Consider the following 21613-nt stretch of genomic DNA (forward strand, 5'->3'; position numbering starts at 1 on the left):
TTTACAAATTTCTTGTCTACTCCAGCATTGCTCAAAATAGTTTCATCTTCTCTGCTGTGTAGAAAATAACATTCATTTGATATGTTTCGAAATTACAATATAATTTATTAATAGAAAAACAAATTTCATTTATCAAGTGTTCCCTGGTAGCTCTTGAGATCCTTCAATAAATGCTCCTAATACTGACAGTTTCTTATGGAATGGTCTTGCCTGACAAGTGTAAGAGCCAGTAAAAGTTTTCTCTCCTTGACTGCTATCATCATCAATGTTGTCCAATAAAACTTCTGAATCCCCTTTAGTTCCTGTAAATGACATTCTTCTAGTTCTTAAATTTTCAGGTATATGTGTAAGCTTTGAGGATGAACAGCAATGAATAGCGCCAATATCGATAGGGTGTGCCTCTGTGTTGAAGACATATCCTGCTGATCCAGTGTTACACGATGGTGACAGAGAAGGTTTTATTTGATGATCCACTGAACCATTGCTCTGATGAATAAAATTGTGCTCATCGAATAAGAGATACAAGTACTTAGTTGTTTCCGCTAAGAAAAAAGATTCCATTCTATCTTCTTTTTCATGTGTTTTTACATCTTTTATCTGAAAGAAAAGTTGGCAAACTGTGTAAGTACACTGTAAATTTGCTGGGCTGGGTATGTTTTCACAGGTTTGAAAGCTATGTGAGAATTCAGACTGAACATTGTAAAATGGGAATAGTGTTAAAGGTCTTGGGCAAGACTAGGATAGCAAAAGGTAAAATTTAAATCTTACTTTTAAACAAGGTGATGATAGATTATGAGCAGTAATGCACTGAAGCCTTTTCAGAGTGTAGTGCATCAAAATGTTGGCACTATATTTGCCCAGTTGTTTCATCAATTCACTGGTACCCATTATATGCGTACTGATTAGTACAAATCTATTTGTGTTTTGGCTACCACTAGGCTACTCACTATCTGTTCTATTGCAGATACATGTAGTAAGTAGCCTAGCAGTGTGTGGTTGTGAACAAAATGATGGCCACTTCTTTGGGTTTTCGAAGCGTCGGTGAAGAGGATTTTGTAAGATTGACTCGGGCTTATGACAGAAATTGTGAGCTCATAATCTAATTATTGTTAAGTAGAGAGGCACCAAGAGAAAGTTTTGTTTCTTCCCTAAGAATGCAAGACAATACTGATAATATTAGAAGGCCATTGTTCCTCCCACAGGAAAGTTTGTACTCAATCTGAGAGGTAAGTATACTTGTACTAAAGGCAGTTAAGAACAATGGTTGGACTCACTGTGGCATATCCACATGGTGTTCTAGCACTATGTTCTATTGATTCCAACATATCCCTTCCTACTTCTAGGAAATAAGGATCCTGTGTTGCACGGTACAGGTACATGGCACTTTCAATCAACTCTGTAAAACAAATTGACATTAGTTGAGAACAAAGAGCTATTACAGGCAAGCAGTACATGCAGTGTGCACAATTTGTACCAAGGATTCTGAAGCTGTTGCCCTTCCTATCTACTGTGTGCCTATGGTATAAGGACTTACTACTGAGGTCAGATTGTGGCTGGTTGTATGCTATATTTTGCTACAATTACTTACAGGAGTAGCACTGTATATCGTAGAGTATACATTGTTTAAGAAATAGAAAACATGTAACATGTTTGTATCGAGTTATAGAAACATGAGTGGAAGTTTGGGAGAATGAGAAATGCTGTGGGAACACGAGCCGCAGGTGAGTGTTTCCACAGCAAGTTCTCCCAAACTTTCACAAGTGTTTCTATAACTTGACAGAAACACGGAGAACATGTTTTCTATTTCTTTTAGCAAACACTGGGACGAAAAAAAGGAAAACAACTTGTTAACTTTGATTATCAAAATGTAAATTCTCTTTGCTTGCGCCATCATTATGTCAACAGCTCATGCTAGTTCTGTGTTTCTATCAAGTTATAGAAACATGATTTTTAACCAATCAGTGTTCATATATTCTTACGACTGTTTTCTAAAGAATATATATTGTAGCTGAAGATTAGGTAGATCTAACATCTGCTTTTTTGGTTACTTCTTGGCCATTTGGTTATGACCAAATATTTATTCACAAATGTAGTGTGAATTGAAAGTGCAAAGGTGTAATACGAGTTTGTCAATGGAGGGAAATTGCTTTTGAATATCCTATGAAAACTATTTCCTGGTTTTAGCTACAGCTACAGTGTTTTTTTACCTAGAGGCCGATGTAAGCTATAAGCTGAGACCCTAGAGCTGAGTCACATAATGACATATTTACAACAACAGGGTGTGAGAGAAATAATTGTAAACATGAGCTCTCAAAATATTTCAATTATAGATTATAACCACCATCTCACTAACACAGTTATCAAAGAGGTCCAGTCATAACAAACAGTGAATCAATAGTAATAATCAACAGAAAAATTCTTGTAGATGTTATCCCCCACCTGGTCTTAAGGGGTAACCAGCTCTTCCAGAATAAGGTTCTCCAGAAGAAATCTGATAAAACTCAGGAATGAATCCAAAGTGCCGCCATACGCTGTGGTACTTTTGAAGGGTCCTTGATGCTGGTCCAATATCGCCCCATAACGTCTATAATAATTATTGACAAAAAATTTGATAAATAATTGGATAAATTTATACCGAACAATGAAGCTGAAGACACACCTTGGGTATATGCAAGTAAATAATTGCATTAACTAGTGGGTGCAGTAAGCATGGTAATCAACAAAGAACTGACAGCTGTCACTCACCTGAAGTCCTGGCCAATAGGCATCAAGGGACTGGAAGATTGGCATCGTAATCTGACCTTTGTCCATGTGGACCCACACATACCAATCACTGATCTTCAGGTACTGTTGAACCTTGCTATAAAATTCTTGGATGAGATAGAACAGCATGCATATTTAAGATCATTTCTCACTCACAACTGGGAGCAATGCCAAGCCAAATATAGAATTAAGCATGCACATGACAATCATTTCTAACACAAAAAATTGGGAGCCATGCCTTGAGTCGAAGAAAGAAAAACATGCAATTTAAAATCATTTATAATATTTAATAAGTGTATGCCTAAGTTAATAAAATGTTCATTTAGCAGTTATCATTTTAAAGGTTCTTGACACCCTTGGATGAGACCGAAATCATTTAATATTTTTATTATAAAAAACAGGCACAAGGTTTTCAGTCCACAAGCAAATCAGTCTGCCAAATATGACCTAGTATATGCATAATACCGACAAGGAAAAATCTTGAAAATTATTTGAAAAAAGTAAAAGGAGGCCAAAAAATTGTATTCAACTCAAGTGGAAGCAAAGTCTAATAATTTTGAAACATTAAAACTTGTACATGCGTGTACTAAAAAAAACATTCTCTTCCCCACTAGCATCTAACTATAAAATCAAATTGTTAAACAACATTGTGGTGTTAAAACAGAAAGAATGTTCTCACCATTACCTTTAAACATGTCTATCAACCTTGGTGAACCAAACAGTATACCTCCTTTAAGGAGATACTCGAAGTAAGAGTCTACACCAGCACCAATGCCTGCATCTTGTGCTGTCCATTTACCACTAACTACATCAATATGGTTACCCACCTACAATATAACAGCAATAAAAAAATGAATTAGACTTTGAGAACTTTTCTCACTGGGAATTTCTGTTCCATTTGATTTTACTTCCAGAATTTCTGGAATTTTAGGTTGAATGGTTCACATTTTACAAAATTTAACGATTAGCAGATTTTCTGGAAACTTTCAAGAAAATTTCTGTAGCACTCGTGCAAATGTTTCAAAAGTTCCGAAATTTTTGGTTGAATGGAATGTGCCAAGATTTTTAACCTCCAAACAACTGTTTGGCTATCTGCCTAAAATATGTAGAGATGAAATGTTTGTTATAATATGTTACAGCTAATGCACATGTATGTCTGTCCACTGCACACTGAAGCCCTCTCGTGCTCATCTAGCTTCATCTGCCGATACGTTTTGTCCTGATCATTCATTCATTAATGGTCTAGTACGTCAACCCTCTGTATGCGCTGTAATCCTATGGTGCTGGACTGTGAAATTTTTGTCATGTTTCCGGGGGTAATCCCTCAAACTTTACAACTTAACCAGGGCTCGAAAAAACCCCCGTCTGGTCGTCCGGGACAAGTAGATTTTCCCTTTGGGCAAGTAACTTTCTCTCCTTACTTGCCCCACAGGCAAGGACCCAGGCAAGCCGTTCGCCGACTAAAGTTTTGATAACAATTTTGAGAAGAAAAGGTAACTTTTAGGCTCAAGGGTAATCAAGTGTTTAGATGAAGCTTGACGAAAATTACAATTTATAGCGTTGTTTTGTTGATTGCGTGACGCACGCTCACGGCTCACAAGGGGTTGCCTAGCACGTGATCAAAATCTGCCCCAATCAAATTTCCTTCCAGGATTAAAAGTAGCCGCGTTGGGCACGAAAACGCTGTGTTTATTTCGTTAAATTTTAGCAATTTTCTGGGAGCATTTTCCAGTTTCTCTGTACAAAACTTAACCCAACAACGATACATTAAAGCTATAGAAATTGTACGCGAAAAGAAGTCGCATATTTCTACTGCAAAAAAGAAGCCAGCATTTTTGATGCTAAAATCCAGGTAGATCTCTGTTTTCGGTGAAACATGCAAGTTTGCTAGTGGTAACATATTTGGGTGCTGCTGCGTAAAATGAAAAGTATTGTGTTATTAAAAAGAAATGGATAATTAAGTCATCAAAATACTTTCAGAGTTCCTGGAAGATGACTTAAAATATCTAGCCGTAGTGTTTCTTTCAAACAAAGATGTTTTCCCTCGACTAAAACTATTTTTCATTCACCCAAATGAAAAAATATGCTCTCGCCGGCTTTTCAAATTCGACACTGTGCCTGTGTCAAAACTGAAGTGGGAAGGCGACTTTTCGTTAATTCTGCATGTTATAAATTTCTCGCGCTTCTCTTCACAATGATGTCGTGGAGCTAGACAAGATGCAGGTGAACATTCAAGGAGTTGAATGCGATCTTTGGTGAATTGAACAAATTGATTCAAGGCTGTATAATAACGAAGATACCCAGCATGTAATACAGGAACTAGGAAATAAGTTCACGAACGAACAACAACAACTTGGGAGTTCATCCATGTTAATTATTACAAACCGCACAACGTCCTAAAAGCGGAATGAAGAAGTTAAAAGTTTTGGAAGCATTAAAATATAATGGCGTAAACATGAAAGTGATCAGCGCTAGGAGAACTACAGTCAAGATGGGTTTAGCCCTGTTAACTTAGTATTTTTTTCAATTTTTTGTTTTTAATTCAATTGCCACTTACACTACTTACAATACTAACATGGCTGCTCACACTACTTATTTGTTACCTATACAATAGTATTCTGACCAGCAGTATTACAAGTAGTGTATTAAGTAAAGAATTATCACCTATGGAGTGGTTGTAATATCATTTTGTTTGGCATAGCAATGTATTACATAACTGTAAATAGGAGAATGATGTCTGCATCAAGAATAATTCAGTAAAAAGTTGTTGTTCTTTTTACATTTCTATTTCAATGGCAAAAGAGGTAAAAAAAGTTTTATTTACCAGTCCAAGTTTTGATCTGCTTTTCCACAGACCTTCAAGTGCTCCTATAGCAGCATTGATAAATCTTTTATCACCTAATTGAAAAAATATTGGTAAACAATTTCATGAATGTATGAAAGGGATAGACACAATTTATGCATGACTGCCACAAAACTAACAGTGAATTAATAATTCAACCACCTGCTGCAAGTCTATATAATGAGGTTGACTGGTTAAAATTCTTTACACAACTCATTATTTTATAGTCTGCATGACACTGGCATTATGGTGATGTTGTGAAGTATGTGTTTGAATCAGTTTAAGCTGCAGAGAAAATTCTTCACTTACAGAGACTGATATTTTTCAGGCAATATGCAACTGGCAATCGAAGTTTCAGGGCAAAAAAATTATGTAATCAGCTCATGGTTTTCCAACCTAGTTCAACCTGTCTGTGTAAATTAACATACCTGTCAGCGCACTGATAGTTCCAAACTCAATAATGAAGGTGCCACACCCTGCAGTACAGGTGACTGGTGTCTCCGAAGGTGGAATTCCATAACGAAGGTTTACTGTGCCATATGGCATCCCAGTTGGAGAGTTAAATGCTGTACATAGTAGATCATGAAGTACATTTTGATAAATTGAGCTTAAAAGAAAACTAGGATACCACCTTACGTAATATCCATAGGGATTGCAGAAATCAAAGGAAACAAGGTTTCTCGGGTTTATTTTGTAATTCCTCCTTACATACAAGAGACAACATAGATGAAAGTGCCCAGAAATGGCCCAGAAACAAGGTTAGGAGATGTCAGTGCAAACACATTGAGGTCCACTAAATTCAAGGGAGAGGACAACTAATGCATGCATTTTATTGAATGTACTTTCTCTGACCATTCCCTTGATACCTCTCTTACTAAACTAGAAGAACTCATCTTTTTCCTTTAATTAGTAATTAAAGCTAAGAATGAACAGCAAATTATCACAGTAGGCCTGAATCTCCAAATACACTGGGCATGCAGAATATTTAGCTACTACATGCCTGATTGCAGGACTTGGCCTTAAAAAAAGAATCATTTTCCTTTATTTTGTACTATTTGGCCATGAAACCTTGCAATTGTGCCTGGTTAGTTCAGTATAAAAATATCTTGAGCAGCAACCTAGTTTGCAACAAAAGTATAACATACTATTTAAGGTCTAGAGACCAACCTGGTAGCAGTCTCTCTGCGACATCCACAGCGAGTCTTAACAGTGGTCCTTGGCATGGCCATCCTTCCTCTGCAGTCACTCCTGCTCTTGGTGCAAGTAAGTGAGCTGACAACAGGCCTCCAATAACTGAGACAAAATAACAAATATGTCACAAAATGCCCTGCAATTTAAGGTAATAAAATACTGTGTGGTATAATTGCTTCCAATCTTTTAAAACAAAGCAGAAACCAGCAGAGGCAAAGGACTCAAAGTGAAATACTTCTAATCAGTGCTTCCCAGACTAACATGTACCAGCCTCCCCCCATATTAATTTCTCTTTTTTTGTCAGTAAAAGTACTTTACATCTATTTGCAATCTAGATGATCAATGTATGTACATTGTATGCCTGGATTTTGTACTGCAATCATACTTGTCTAATTGTTGCCTAAAGTTTCATTCAAACAACAGTCCTAACTCCGTAGATATGAGTATCCCCTTAAGGACACTTCCTTTTTCAAGACTTAAGTATTGAACAAGGATGGAAAAAACTGCCTGATGTGAAACAATCTGGCAATAAGCAAGACCAATAAATTTTTGGAAAAAAGGTTTACACCTTCAGGTTTTGCTTACATTATTTTGTTACAATCTATTGCATTTAAACGACTTAATATTCGGACAAATAGCAATGCAATGGTCAGTTCAATTACAGGATGAATATTTTCAAATCGCACAAAAGTTTGTCACCTCGTATGTTTGTTTCAAACACAGATACATTGATATCCATATCAAATTCTAATGTTTCTTCCAGCAACAATGAAATCCTTTGAAACTCTGAGGTATTCCCAAGAATCTTAAGACAGGAAATATGTTCATTTGTTAATAACTGAAAACAGATATTAATAATCACGATAAGAAAAGAGAGATCCTTACTACAATGTAATATTTTTTTTCAAATAGTGATGGATAGCACTAGTCTTGATAAACAATCCCCTTTTTGTAACCCAAAAACTACCACATGTTGGAGTCTTTTGCACAGAACTTTTAGCCCTTGGTTCACAGAAGGTCACAGAAGGACAGAACTAAGTTATTAGTAACTTAGTACTTTAAGTAATTGTTCCTGAAAAGCCCCATTGCGGAGGTAACAATAAAGTATGTATGTATGTATGTAATGATAAAATGCTAACGTCCTGCACTACTTACCAACAGAGTATCCAAGGCATCTATCAGTGTCAATGAGTAGCTAAAGAAGTTTGCAACAAATACATGTTATATGCTTGAAAATAGGCAAAATGGAGAACATTAATTTTCATGCATTATAGTAAATAAATAATAAATAAAGTACATGTTCATAACTGAAGACTATGCTGTGATTGTATCAAAAGTATAGTCAATTTATAAGCCATGACGAGGCAAACACTATTTGAAGCAAATGAGAGTAAGATTTGCCATCAGGCTAAAGTTTCACATACAACTAGCACTAATGGCTTCTGAAACACTTAGGAGTATTTCCTCCACTATTTGTAGTCAACATATGCTTAACTGAATTAATATCTTACAAAGTCACTTCTGAGTTTCAATTTCTATAATATTATACATGTTCACGTAGGGTAAATAACCCTGATCTAGACTAAATTACCTGATCTACACTGGTCACTTTCCCAGTAAATTATACCCTATTCTAGACCAAAACTGTCTTAATTCTAATACCATATCCCAGACTAACCTGCCTGAAGGCCATACCCTTCACAGCGGCACATACCCATATAACTTATAAATATCTCCCACCACACCCCCCAACCCCAGCCTGCCGGCGAGCAGTTGCTATCATAGTTTTATTATCAGAGCAACCCATCACAGAAGACTAGAAAGCTATCGAGATATAATTTGTCGTCTACACTGTCCTGGCTTTATCAACACACTGCTACAGCACAGTGAAATAATTTCTCTATGCTGCTACGAACTTCTCACATAGCTATGCACCAGAAAGTCTACACATGTCTAACATTTTACCTAAGCTATATCAAAAATCAAGTGAAGAGTTATTAAAATAATAAATTATTCCAGGTCTCACCTTCCCCATGTGTCTTGCCCACTGCACGACAAAGGCTTTAGCTCGTCATAAGGATAAGCATAATTAAGATAACTATCATATCCATGGTAAAACATAGCTTTCGTCTTGAGTCTAAAAAAATAGAAAATTCAATCATCAGCATGCCAGCTATAGAGCTATCTTTATACTTCTTTTGGCTAACGCTCTGAAATGAGGTGCAAATATGCAAATAATTTGCCTTTGTTTTCCTCGGTAGTTTTCCGATCTCACTGCGTTTTTTTCTCAAAGTTTCGCCAAAAGAGGGCCAAGACTTAAATTGCAGTGAAATAATGAAAAATTGAATGAACTTTTTCATAAAATTTAAGATATTTCTCAATTTATAAGTTTCTTCATCACGGCATTGACTGAACTTAGCTTAGCTTCGTACGTGTATAATCTGATTCACTGTAAACAGCTGTTAACAAATGATTAAACAGTGTTTAACCACATTTTTTTGCACACTAACCTGTATCTCTCTATCTCCTCCTTGGTCATACAGTCTCCCCAGATTATAACAAGAAACAGCAAACACAAGGAAGTAGTTTTGTCTCGATGCATTTTGTGATGCAAGATTCCGTAGCGTGCGTGATACCACTATTTACAGTGAAATATTCATCTAAATACCAAGGGCTTGTAAATCATGAAGTTTCACCGACTCTCCTGTCTCACTTCTAAGCATGCCCTTCAAGAAAAAGGCGATCATTGCTGCAAAGTTCCTTAATCATAAAGGCCCACGAGAAAAAAAACAGGAAATCGTTGAGAAAATGTGCTGGTCTTGTGAGACATAACGTAGTTTTAAAAAGTCGACCGCCTAGCACAGTCCTTTGAACTGCGGGCACATTCCTTTATGCACTTGCCATTCGTTGTCAGCGGTTTCCAAAATGGCGGCGACTGGCGGCAGATTTTGAAAATCCTCTTACAAAACACCGAAACATTTTCAACAGTGTTAACAACAAATAGTGTGTTAAACAAAATGTCAATGCCTGATATACACAACTGCTTATATGTGAGTAGCTTTTATCAAACGATTTTTGAATTTTGTTGCTGTTTTCATTTGTAAAGTAAGCTAAACTGAGTTTTTGAAAATATTTCTTTAGCTCTCTACAGAAAATGAACGAATTAGAAAGAAGTACAAGAAGCTTGCAAGAAGAAATGGACAGTTAGAGAAAGAACTAAATGACCTAAAAGAGCAGTTTAGGAATAATGAATTCATGCAAACCTTTACTAGGAGGTAATTAAGCTAAGCAAACTGTTAGGAAGTCGTTTTCAGCTTGAAATTTTAGTCGCAGTATTTATTCTTGTTGTTTACCTCTTTATGAATGGCTATATCACATTGTTTCATTGATATACTGGGACATTCCATTTATTATCCGCACACCCCCTATGGAAGGCAACCTCTGCCACAGGGCCTGTCGGAATATTTTTTCAAAGAAGCCGACAAAATTTTGAACCCCTCGGATGCAAACTTCAAAGGTTCCGACAACAAAAAACTAGGGTGTGGAATGTCTCTACATGGGGTAGCTAGGAAAAGGTGAGTCTGATCTTCTTACTTTCCATGCCTTTATTCCTGGTTTCCTGTCCTTCCTTAGTGGTTCTGGCCTCTGTCCTTTTACTTTTGCAAAATGTGCCTTCTCTTACAAGATATATATGGAGGTGGTGCAGCAGAGTGGTTTGAGGTACTGGCTGATTTTGAATTGGGAGGCCCCTACCACAAATACTCCACCCTACAGGTTACTAACTGAAAATTATTTCTCAATAACTATTATCCTGCATTCAACTCCTTAGCCACACTTTGCAAATAGCCAAAGTATGCCAGTCCCACTAGCCTCCCACTGGCCTCCTATGCAGACATTCTGCATAGGAGGCTCATTGTCCAACATTGATTAGAGAGGAAAGATTGCGTGACAAGCCATGAGACTGACTGCAAAGAAGGCTTGCCTCCCACCAGTTTGGACATGTTTCTGTTCTTTTTGCTTTTTTGTTTGTTATAAATTTAAAATAACGTCAATTAGTACAGAGATGCTTGACATTGACATCCACAAGACCTCAGCAAGTAAGTAAGTAAGAACTTTATTTAAGTGTCAATGTATTTAGCCCATGTGGGCTAATAGGGGACACTGTATTAACTCTATCTAAAAATTTTCATTAATAGTATTATTAATAGTATTATTCGTTATTCAGCAATAATAAAGTACTTTAATTTATTTTCTTAATGCAGCTATAATTTCTCCTGGTTCTTCCCACTTTCTCTTCTCCTTCCTCCTATAAACTACCCACCCATTTTAATTCTTATTTATTTCTTACCCTTTGCACCCACTAACTACAAATAGCATTTTTTTATGCCTCCTTTTTTTAAAACCACTAGTGTCCAAGTTCAAACTGATGACAAAAGGCCAAGAACTGCTAGTGGAGTCATAACAGGAGGAACGCTGGGACCAGCATCACAACTGAATCAAAACAATAAACCAAAGAAACCAGTTGATGAACAGTTTGAAAGAACAACCAAGTAATTTCACTTACTGACATCGATCTGTGCATTTAAGTGTTATCTGACATAAGCACATGATGTTCTGTTGGTGTACTTGTGGAAAAGGCATTTAGATAAGACTTGAAGATGTACAATAACAGGGAGCCACATACAATAGTTACTGTGCAGCTATCAAGTTTTATATAATAAGTCAAATCATTCTCGCATTTTGATTGGGTCTTACTTATGATCTACTGGAGGACAGTCAGACATATAGATGATGCATTAGCATTTCGTTGTTTAGACTTCATAATATACAACAGATAAAGTCTATGTCCAGTAATACATGTAGATCACAGATGATGTCAAAACGTGGTAAGAACATCAGCGACACACTCCCTCAGGGCTTGTGTGGATTTTTTTGTTCTTACCACATTTTGACATCATCTGCACGGATGCATGGCAACATGGCATCTATTTAAAATAGAAGACAGGCTGGCAAGTGCAGTGGGCAGGTCGTTCTGGACAATTTCATATCAACCCAATCCTGTCCTGTACTAATCAGTTCTAAGGATTGTTTCCTTTAGAACAAGAAATTCCTCCATGAGAACTGTTAGATGATAAAAATAAGTTAACATGTGAAAAATTCCAACAGGATGTTGTCTATGCATAATAACCTTATGAAGCGATACCAAAAAGAGTTAAAGACCAACACAGCTCAAGTGGAGCAAATCACTACTTTGAGTGTAAGTGTTACAGCTGGACTGCAAGAGGTTTTGAATGAGACTTTCCGTCTTCACACAAAGGTCAAGAGGACATAACAATTCTATCAGTTCTTTCAATAACATTGAAACTAACTAAACCAGTTTACCGTATCACATGGCATTTCTAACCAAAGGTAGAATATGCTTAAGAGGTTTGAACAAGGCTTTGTGAGAGTTTGCTTTCAATAATATTGTTTTGTTGCATCCATCATGGTCATGTTTGTATTTCTCACAATCTTTATGACCTGTAGCTACCATAAGTCTGTGCAGGCTCTTTACTCTAACTGCCAGAAACCTTTCCACGTATGTCCCAAGTTTTGGTACATCTTAGGGTGTTCAGCCTTAAAAGGTCCACAGCAGGAGCATTTGCCGTATCTTTTAGGGTACTGAGCCGAAAAAAGTATGATAGGAGATAATGACTTGTTTTGACATTGGTACATCTAAGGGGTAAAAGAAATTTCAAGCCACACCCACAAAACAGGCTGGACCTTGCTACCTTTCAGAGTTCATTACAAAATTTCAGACGAGCACCCCCGGCCTTTTTATGTGGGAGTCCTCTTCCGAGGTATGACTGACAGTGGTAACAGTTTATTCTTGATATTTATTAATAATTTGATTCCACAGCTGGAAAACAGAGATTTGGAAAAGAAACTCCACGATGCCCAAAGTAAAATAGAAGAGCTACATAAAGAGAAAGATGCTCTTCAGACAAGGATTAATGCAGTGGGAATTAAGAAAAGGCTAACACCTTCTAAAAGAGGTAGAAATGCTTGCTTTTTCTCTTGAAAATAAAATAAAACATTTGACAGATGTGATTTTGTTATATTTTTATTCAATCAGATTTAATGGCTGAACTCCGCAAGGTTTCACAGGAAAGAGACAGACTTGCTAATGAAAGAAAAAAGTTCAAAGGTTAGGAGCTAATTAAAATAGTGTTTGGCTGGCACAGGCAATAGCTTCGATATATTCTATTGCAAATGCAAAAATTATTTTGAAATCAAATAAGTTGCAAGGTGTATTAAAAAAATAAATTTTTAGAATACTCCATGGGCAATTTCCATTCAAGCATTTCAATGAATGAAATACTAGAATAAAAACCAGCTGGGGAATCAGATTCTGTCCCTCACTTGCCAGACAGTGCCGGGAAGCTTTTTGGGAAATTTTTTGAGGAAATTTAAATTATAGACTGAAGTACTGTAAGAAATGAATTTTTTTGAGGTTAGTAAGAATAAATCTCAAGCTATTATATCATAGATTAGTTACAGCTTGCCTGAGGGGCAAGCCCAAAAATTTGTTTTCTTTGTACCCTGGTGTGTGGTGTGTGTAAGGATATAGCCACTTAGCCCTTTGCACGCATTTCATGCCTATGATGTTGTACCATAGTAGAATAGACAGGGTAGAGAGGGTAAAAGCCAGAGAGCCCTTTGCAAGTGTTATGTCATGGATCAAAATTTATCAGTTTTCAACTTTGATTTAGCATACATTGTTTTCTACAGATGAACTCAAGATGCTGGACAGAGTAAGTAAAACATTGCAAAATATGTCTGCATCAAATGCCAACTTCCACTTCTCACCCTTATCTCCTAGCAAATAAAACTAAAACTGTAGGATCACTGTGCAGTCCACAAACTGCTCAGCGATAACTTGTGATGCCACAGATCTGTGATCAGAAATTATTTAACAAAACCATTTTCCAACCTCAGGTACATGTACATGCAATTGAGCCCTGCTAATACCTTTCTCTTACTCCTCATCCCTACTTTAAATTCTAAGCTACTGGACTTGGAGAAAAGGACACATTAACAGTCTAGTAATAAGTAATCAAATCCAAATTGCTAAGCATGCACTGGTAACTCAGGCTTTGTGAACAAATTTCAATCTCTTGCAGTGCTATGAGATCTATGTGACTCTCTGCCACAGGCAGTGTTGCATGACAATGTCCGCCACCAGGATGGTGATTGAGAACACCTGAAATATATTCTAAACAATCTAAATGCTATAGATGTACCGGTATTTTGGAAATTGTCATGCAACACCTCCAAAAGGGGAATTTCATATAGATCTTATAGTACTACAAAAGATTGACATTTCTGTACAGAGCCAGATCAAGTGCCTGTGCTAAGTCGAGTTTTTCTGATAAGGGGTATTCTTGATCTTCTTAAGGGCTTTGCTGAAGAGATAGAAAAATTAGATTTAGAATTCAGGCTTTGTGTACAAATTTCAATCTCTTGCAGTGTTATGAGATCTATGTGACTCTCTGCTGGAGGTGGTGTTGCGAGAAGGTGTCAGCCACAAGGATGGCGATTTCCAAATGTAAAGAGAACACCTAAAATTTAATCTAAACAGTGTAAATGCCATACATGTCTTTTGAAAAGAATTGTCATGCAACACTTCCTAAAGCATAATTTCACATAGATCTTATAGTACTACAAAACATTGACACTTGTGTACAGAGCCAGATCAAGTGCCTGTGGCAAGTCAAAATTTTCTGATAAGGGACAGACCATTATTATTTTCCAAGAAGAATTCCTACACAGCAAAAACTGCTGAAAACAAAATTGTGCAAGGGAAGCCGCAGGGAAAAAAATCAAGCTGGCCAAGTGCTTTCTACTTTCATTATTCTGATTTTTGATGTTAAAAAAATTCCTGCACAAGCTATTGCCCACTGAAAAAAATCACGCCCAACCTAACGGTGAGCAAAAATTTCATGAATCAAAGAAAATTGCCCAACCTCCATCCCCCCCCCCCCCCAAAAAAAATAATGGTCCATCCTTAAGGGTTAATCTTTATCTTCTTCAGGGTTTCTTTGAAGAAATAGAAGATTTAAAGTACGCACTCCAGCAGGCAGCAAGACTAAACAGTGCTTACGAGAAAGCACTGAAGCAGTTGTGTTCCCAGAGTGGTGTTGCCTTCCCTAAAATAACTACAACCACACCAAAAAAGCGAAGTAGGAAACGAACAAGATCACAGGCGAGAGAATTTACCGGTAGATAGCTTTTTAACGAGCAGGCAAAATTAACTTTCAAGGCTCAAATCAAAATGTAAAGTGTAACTGTTGTTACACATAATTTAATTATAATAAATAATGTTCAGACAAATACCCCCAGATAAGTCACAAAGTGTCAACAAAATGGTTCCTTAGTTTTTCCCAGGATAAATACAATCATGTTAGTTTCATTAACTAAAAGTATGCCCTTTGTTTATCTCAAAAGCACAAAACATTTCCAGTGCTGAGTTCAAAATAGCAAGTCACCTTCCTTACAATACTGTTAGTAGTAATGCAATTACTGGTAATGAAAGCTGTCATGTCTAAAATGCTTATTGAATAGAAATAGTTCTAAGCAGGCTGGTAAATGAATGTGGCATTGTTCACTTATTTATAGTTTGAATGGTACATATTTTGACTTGCATAGCAATAAAGAATTCCTCAATGCTGTGAGGCCATTCCTCTGAGCTTTATTCCATCTACTCTTACTAAGTGAATGAAGATTTATGTTTGAAGTGTTCAACATTGAGGCATTTATTTAACTGCAACAACATATTCAGTAAAAAATTGATTCAGCACCTGAAAGAGTAATTTAATTTTGGAAACCCCCACCCCCACCTCAACCACCAGGAAAGCTTGCTATAAGGGTTATCAAAAATGGTAAACAGCCTACTTGTTTTGGGAGGTCACTGTGTTAGTGTAGCTCAAATGTACAATATTCAAGCTGATCGAACTTTCAGAAGCATTCATGTCTTTAAAATTCAACAATATTGACTTGGCATTAATTTGAACTGCCTTTTCTCTCATCAATGTTATTTTGAAAAGTTTGCTGAATCATTAGGTTCAAATATATACCACACCTCAATTAAAATGCTGATTAGAATTACTCTCGACTGGGCACTTGGTTATTTGAAACAGTTAATTCAAAACAGGGCAGTTATATGAGAGGGGATACCATAGTTACAAGACTTAGTTCAAGAGGTTGCTAAATCAAGTCATTAGTAATATTAGTTTATCTGTCTTGCACTGACTGAGCCAGGACTTGTTGTAGAATAGCATCTTCATCATTGTCAAAATCCTGTTAGATGAGGTGAAAACTGAGTAAATATAACATGTTAAGCTGCATTATACTTAGTATTACTTTTACTAGTAAGAATGACATGCTTTATCACAAATAATAATAATAATAATCAAATCCTCATAATTTCAGTTTTTGAGCAGAAATAAACAGTCTATGAAAGCCCTTGAAATGGGGAAACACTGGTGTTAATGTTTTCCCCACAATGTTGTTTACCTTTTTTTGTGTGAAAGCAAAATCGGTCTGTAACAGTACAGAGGCATTAGCAAATTCTTCTTAAAACCCAGTAATATTTTTGCCTCTGGGAAATTAAATTTAGATTCCAAGACAAGTGATGCATGTGAGTGCAAAGAGGGAAACATTATTTTATATTTTATTTTAAGAAACAATCTTTCAGTAATGAAGTGTCCTGGTGACTTCTAGGCTCAATTTCCAGCCATTTTGGGAGTCAGTGTGGTTGTTTATCCTCCTCCCAGGTGACTTCATGACCCCTAGACTTGCTTTCTACAATTATTCTGCATCTGGTATAGGAATTCTCAGCTTAATTTAATTGCAGCTGAAGGATCTAGGTGTCAGAATAAAAGGGAGCTTAAGCAAACCGTGACCACAAAACGTTTAATGAGCCAAACAGTGGCTATGCAGGTGTGTTCAAAATCTTTGTACATTTCTTAACTGTCCTCTACAAAGCATCGTGAAACGACCAAGTTCTGCATACTTTAACTAATGGGAACCAAAAGCTAATTTTGTGTATCGAATGCTGTCATTGCATGTTCAGGCTGAGCAAGTTCTTGGACCGATAGGTGTACTGAACAGATCTAGAAAATAATGCAAAATTTGAAGGTAAAATTAAATCCTTTTTTTTTCACTAGGTGTTGTTCTTGGTGTGACCATCATCATTGCTTATTAAGCTACCTAAAGTTTCACAACTACTGACTCACCACATATGTGTCATATTCAAATTTATGCCGCAGATTAAGGTGCTGAACAAAATTCCCACTTTTCTGCTGGGGATTCCCCCACGGCATGTTGGCACAGATTGGACACACCTGTAGAAAAAAAAAAACTGTAGCTATTATATGTGATTTTCACATCTATTCAGCAGTAACCACATTTCAGGTGAATAACAAGTCATCTCAGTCTGCTTGCTCATTCTACAGAGGTTTGTCTAATTCAAATAGTTTCTCTTGGGAGTATGTGACCAAAGAAGATGGCTGAAATTCAGGCTAGTTATGATTGGCAAAGACCTAGAAAGCATGGAAAATAATTAAAGCAAATTATCAGCAAAGCAGATTAAAGCAAATCTAAACTCAAAACTCATCTTTTAAAGAAAACTTATTATTCTTATCGATTTTTACTTTCTATTATTTTCTTAAATGCACATTTTTAATTATTAAGATTAGTACAGCTCATTTTGGCGAATTGTACAGCGCCTAGAGCAGGCATGGATAGGCACCATATAAATATTTATTATTATTTATTTATTATTGTAAATATTCTTCTTATTTCATTTAACAAAATTGGCACTATTTTAACTGACTGTCAAAATTCACATTTGTTTTGGTTTTGCTTTAATTTATGCTGAATACCTATGCCTTTTAGTCATCCAATTAGAACATAACCAAAATCAATCGTAACTTGTTCCCTGAGGCACTTGTTTTCCTGTGCTTTGCATCAGCTATATAATTGTTTATTATATGGCTAGCTTCGTGAGCGGGCAAGATGAATCAAATCCTGTGCTGTGATTGGCTACCTGAGTGGGCAAGATGGAGCTATCTTGCCCGCTTGGGACTACCCAACGTGTCCCGCAAGAAAAATTTCCCCAAAAGCCATATAATAAATCCTTTATCGACCAAGCTTGTTCAGTCAAGATGGCTGGATATTGGCCTCGTTCTTTTTTTGCGAGTTTATGGACCTTGACTCTGTCTTGGTCCATAAACACGCAAAAAAAGAACTTGGCCAATATCCAGCCATCTTGACCTCACACTTGGTCAATAACCCATACTTATTTGCTTGGAGTAAATATATTGGTCCAATTGCCAGTGTGTCCTTTGTGATTGGCCAGAGTTATTACTAAGTGGCATTGGTTTTACGACACTCAGTTGAAAACTGCTCTGGCTAACCATTAAACCTACCACAGACTGTCTTTCATTTTTGTGATTGCTGTTTACATGTTGCAACAGTCCACTACTGTCAAAGTTTCTCTGGTTGCAGAAAGGACAGGCGAATGTTGACCGATTTTTAGTTCTGGAGGACAAAAAAAAAAAAAGTTACAATTACAAGTTACAAGTTTTATATGTAAAGAAAACTAAGTATTTATAAAACAGGCATTTGATTCTGGGGGAAGGAGTTACAAAGCAGGGAAAGAGATTATAACAGACCAATGTAGTTAATACAAACTAGCCACTTCTTTATCAAACTTAATTAAGAATGCAACAAATTTCATATTTACAAAAGTCAACTTACTCTGGCCACGGTTGAGAAGTAGGGGCAATAGGAGAGAACGACTGATCAGGCATTGATGTGCAAGATGATCTGTGTTCTCTTAATCTGGACATGGGAAACTGAAAAAAATGAACATTGATCTCAAAAATCACTTTGTATTTGTTATTAGTATTCTAAATTTAGCCACTTTTATGTCATAACAATCAGTCATGTTAGGGGAGCAGGGATGGCCAAGTGGTAAGAGCATTTGTCTCCCACCAACGTGGCCAGCGTTCAATTCTGGCCCGGTGGCATATGTGGGTTGAGTTTGTTGCTGGTTCTTGCCTCACTCCAAGGGTTTTTCTGCGGGTTCTTCAATTTTCCTCCCTCCACAAATTAATGTTAAGCAGATTGTAATCAGCTAAGACTGATGTGTGCTTAGCTCCTTTAACTCCATTATGTGGACTTCACAATGTGGTCCTAAATACAGTATGTTGTAAGGTACAGTAGGTAATAAAAGTCTACATCTGATCAAGATGTCACACAGATGTCATGTACTTGTCAAGTACAATATAACTTGTATAGGAGTAGTATTTCTTCTCTCTCTAGATGGGATGCTTGTCCGATACAGGGTTTTCCCCTAATGTTAATTCCCAGGTAACCTTCTGTATATAAACCTGTGTGAAGATAGGCATTATGAATGTACATGTAAATTAGGTCTTTGCAAAAGAACACATTTAAATAATTTTTTTTTTCAATGACCCTGGCCAGAACTTGAACCCAGATTGCTCAGTTCAGTGTCCAGTGCACTAACAATTCACCACTTAAACTAGAAGAACCCTGGGGGCACGTCTCACCTTGCACTGGCTTGTTGGACTGTTTCTGGGGACAAAACGAATGACAAGAAGCTATGGCGTCCCCAGTAACACAAGCAATTGCAAGATGCAATCTTGGCCAAAATGTTCAGGACACTCTCATTTATCTATAAAAACAGCATTCCAATCTATCCTCCCTCTCCCCCTGGACAATGTTGGTTGTCAGTAGTCAAAGATGTATCACAAATATTCTAAAGTTAAAGGACTTCACCATTGTTCAGGGGGAGTGGGGAGAATTTTTTAAGGCTATTTCTATGACTGTAAATTGTTGGTTTCTCGCAGTTTCCACACAAAAAAGTGACAACAAAGGGAAATGTCCCATACCCTTTTGGCCAGGATTATGGTTCTCGCCCCAGGTTTCTTCTTATTTGTAAAGTGGTGAATTAGGTTACCAAATCCTGACTTTCACTTACACACTCAACATTTTATTTTTGCAAGCTCCAGCTAGTAGTCCAGACTCAATAAAGTTTGACTATACATAACAATGAGTAAGAGACTTGGGAAGTGTTGAGTTGCAAAGCACATTGTTTACCTGTCTATTACAGCCTGAACAGGATCCACTACTTTGAAGGATCTGTCTATGAATATCTCTAGCTCTTCGCTTCTCGTGAACACTGAAACTGGACCGACAAACAGGGCATGTTGAAGACCCAGAAATATTTTCACAAGAGTCCAAGCAATTATTACAGAACCTGAAATGAGATGGCAAAATGTCGGCTTAATATTAGATAAAAAGTGTTGATCCTGTTGAACAAAAGGACCTGTGTCTTGTAGTCCACTTGCTAAAAGTAATAACATTATTGTGTCTCTAAAACTTACAAAAACACAAAAAAGATTCTTTGATTTGTTTTTATAAAGGAAATGAAAGACATTTTGTCCATGATGCAATACGGTAAGGCCCATCCTGATCCTACATGTAACAACTATAGTGTTGTTGGAATTAACTTCAGAATAGAAGATTGAGGTCAGGTCACTTTTGTTCTTTTGAAGTTCAGGGATGCTGGTGGCTAATGAGGCCAATTCAAGACCAGTTGCTGCAGGCCAGAAATGTCCAGTCTGTGTTGGGCATAGCTTGGACACAGTTTTTCTACCTTGATCTCTTTTCTTCATTGCTGGCATGATGGTTCACTTCAAAGGAGCCGATGACTTGGTGGAGGTTATGACACCAAGTGCCCTTGTTAGCAGCCTTGGTAGTCTAGTGCCCAGATAAACTCTGCAGACACTGAGGGCTTTCTACTGTGTATCATTGTATTACTTCCTTAATTAAGGTACCAGTGTTCTAAAATACAGCACCATAACCTATCCTGTGAGCTTTTTGTATTTGAGTGTTGCATTATGTAGATATATTGATTTCAGCAATGTTTTGTTCCTTTCCATTGATTAAATGTTTGCAACTTAGTGGCATCTGAAGTTCCCTAAAGGACCAAGTAAGTGGTTCAGATGATTCCATTAGCAAATGATGCACATAGTTTTCTCACTGTCACAACGACTGCATACTTTTAGGTGTAAAGTTTTAATATAAAGCCACACATGCCCCATTTTAAGTCTAAACAACATGAAAGCCAGCAGTCTTGTTTCCCAAAGACACACAAAATATGCTGAGCTCCATTTTCTGGAATATGTAGGTTTTAATGCTTTTAGTTTTAATTTAAAAATAACTATGTAGTTACCCATAATACAAGAGATAATAAATAAACTAAGTCAGAGTTAAGTTTTTACGGAGTATGTGTAGTTTTGCCATGCATCACCACTTCCGGTTTGTTTCAGGAATGCAAGTTCTCGGAATTCATGTTCTTTAGCTGCAGGTGTTGGCAGTCAGCTTCATTCCAGTACGTATAAGCTTGAAAAAGATTACGAACTGAAAGTAATTTGAAAAGAAAAACGGAAATCGGGATGAAACTGTTGCTTCTCGTCAAAACTAAACCTTAACTTACGTATGACCGCAAGGTATTGAGATGGGATTTTCCAAAACCTCCAAACAAACAGGACACGAGAAGTTTTCTTCTACAATCTTTGGTCGTACATGATATCCTCCAGTTGCCATATTCTTTGTAAGAGTGAAACAGCCTTGATTTAGTTACGATTTCTAAATTTATACAGTTTCAGCTCAGTTACAGCTGGAGCAAAGGAGGAAATTCTTCCGCCTGCTAGCCTCGACTTGAATCTGACGCCTTCACTACCA

The 21613-nt window shown here is 36.9% G+C and overlaps 3 protein-coding genes across 3 annotated transcripts; 1 reads left to right on the forward strand and 2 right to left on the reverse strand.

Annotated features, from left to right (window-relative positions):
* Positions 1 to 132: 132 nt before the first annotated feature.
* LOC145465423 (ER degradation-enhancing alpha-mannosidase-like protein 2) lies at positions 133 to 9639 on the reverse strand. Its single transcript, XM_081449205.1, has 12 exons — positions 9307 to 9639; positions 8823 to 8933; positions 7952 to 7991; positions 7496 to 7601; positions 6773 to 6898; positions 6034 to 6171; positions 5588 to 5661; positions 3449 to 3590; positions 2746 to 2870; positions 2440 to 2584; positions 1275 to 1396; positions 133 to 597 (listed from the first exon to the last, which is right to left on the reverse strand). Exons 1-12 carry the CDS (start codon positions 9396 to 9398, stop codon positions 133 to 135), a joined length of 1686 nt encoding a protein of 561 aa, XP_081305331.1. The 5' UTR covers positions 9399 to 9639.
* Positions 9640 to 9687: 48 nt separating this feature from the next.
* On the forward strand, positions 9688 to 17063 carry LOC145465426 (uncharacterized). The gene is made up of 8 exons (XM_081449208.1): positions 9688 to 9846; positions 9938 to 10071; positions 11206 to 11346; positions 11963 to 12053; positions 12696 to 12831; positions 12912 to 12983; positions 13568 to 13590; positions 14871 to 17063. The coding sequence occupies exons 1-8, from the start codon at positions 9688 to 9690 to the stop codon at positions 15063 to 15065; spliced, it is 951 nt and encodes a 316-aa protein (XP_081305334.1). The 3' UTR covers positions 15066 to 17063.
* LOC145465436 (E3 ubiquitin-protein ligase RNF166-like) lies at positions 16046 to 21574 on the reverse strand. Its single transcript, XM_081449215.1, has 6 exons — positions 21366 to 21574; positions 19964 to 20123; positions 18599 to 18696; positions 18268 to 18379; positions 17074 to 17181; positions 16046 to 16135 (listed from the first exon to the last, which is right to left on the reverse strand). Exons 1-6 carry the CDS (start codon positions 21473 to 21475, stop codon positions 16070 to 16072), a joined length of 654 nt encoding a protein of 217 aa, XP_081305341.1. The 5' UTR covers positions 21476 to 21574; the 3' UTR covers positions 16046 to 16069.
* Positions 21575 to 21613: the final 39 nt, after the last annotated feature.

The sequence above is a fragment of the Orbicella franksi genome, chromosome 13 (assembly GCF_964199315.1).
Source record: "Orbicella franksi chromosome 13, jaOrbFran1.1, whole genome shotgun sequence".
In the NCBI taxonomy this organism is placed as follows: Eukaryota; Metazoa; Cnidaria; class Anthozoa; order Scleractinia; family Merulinidae; genus Orbicella; species Orbicella franksi.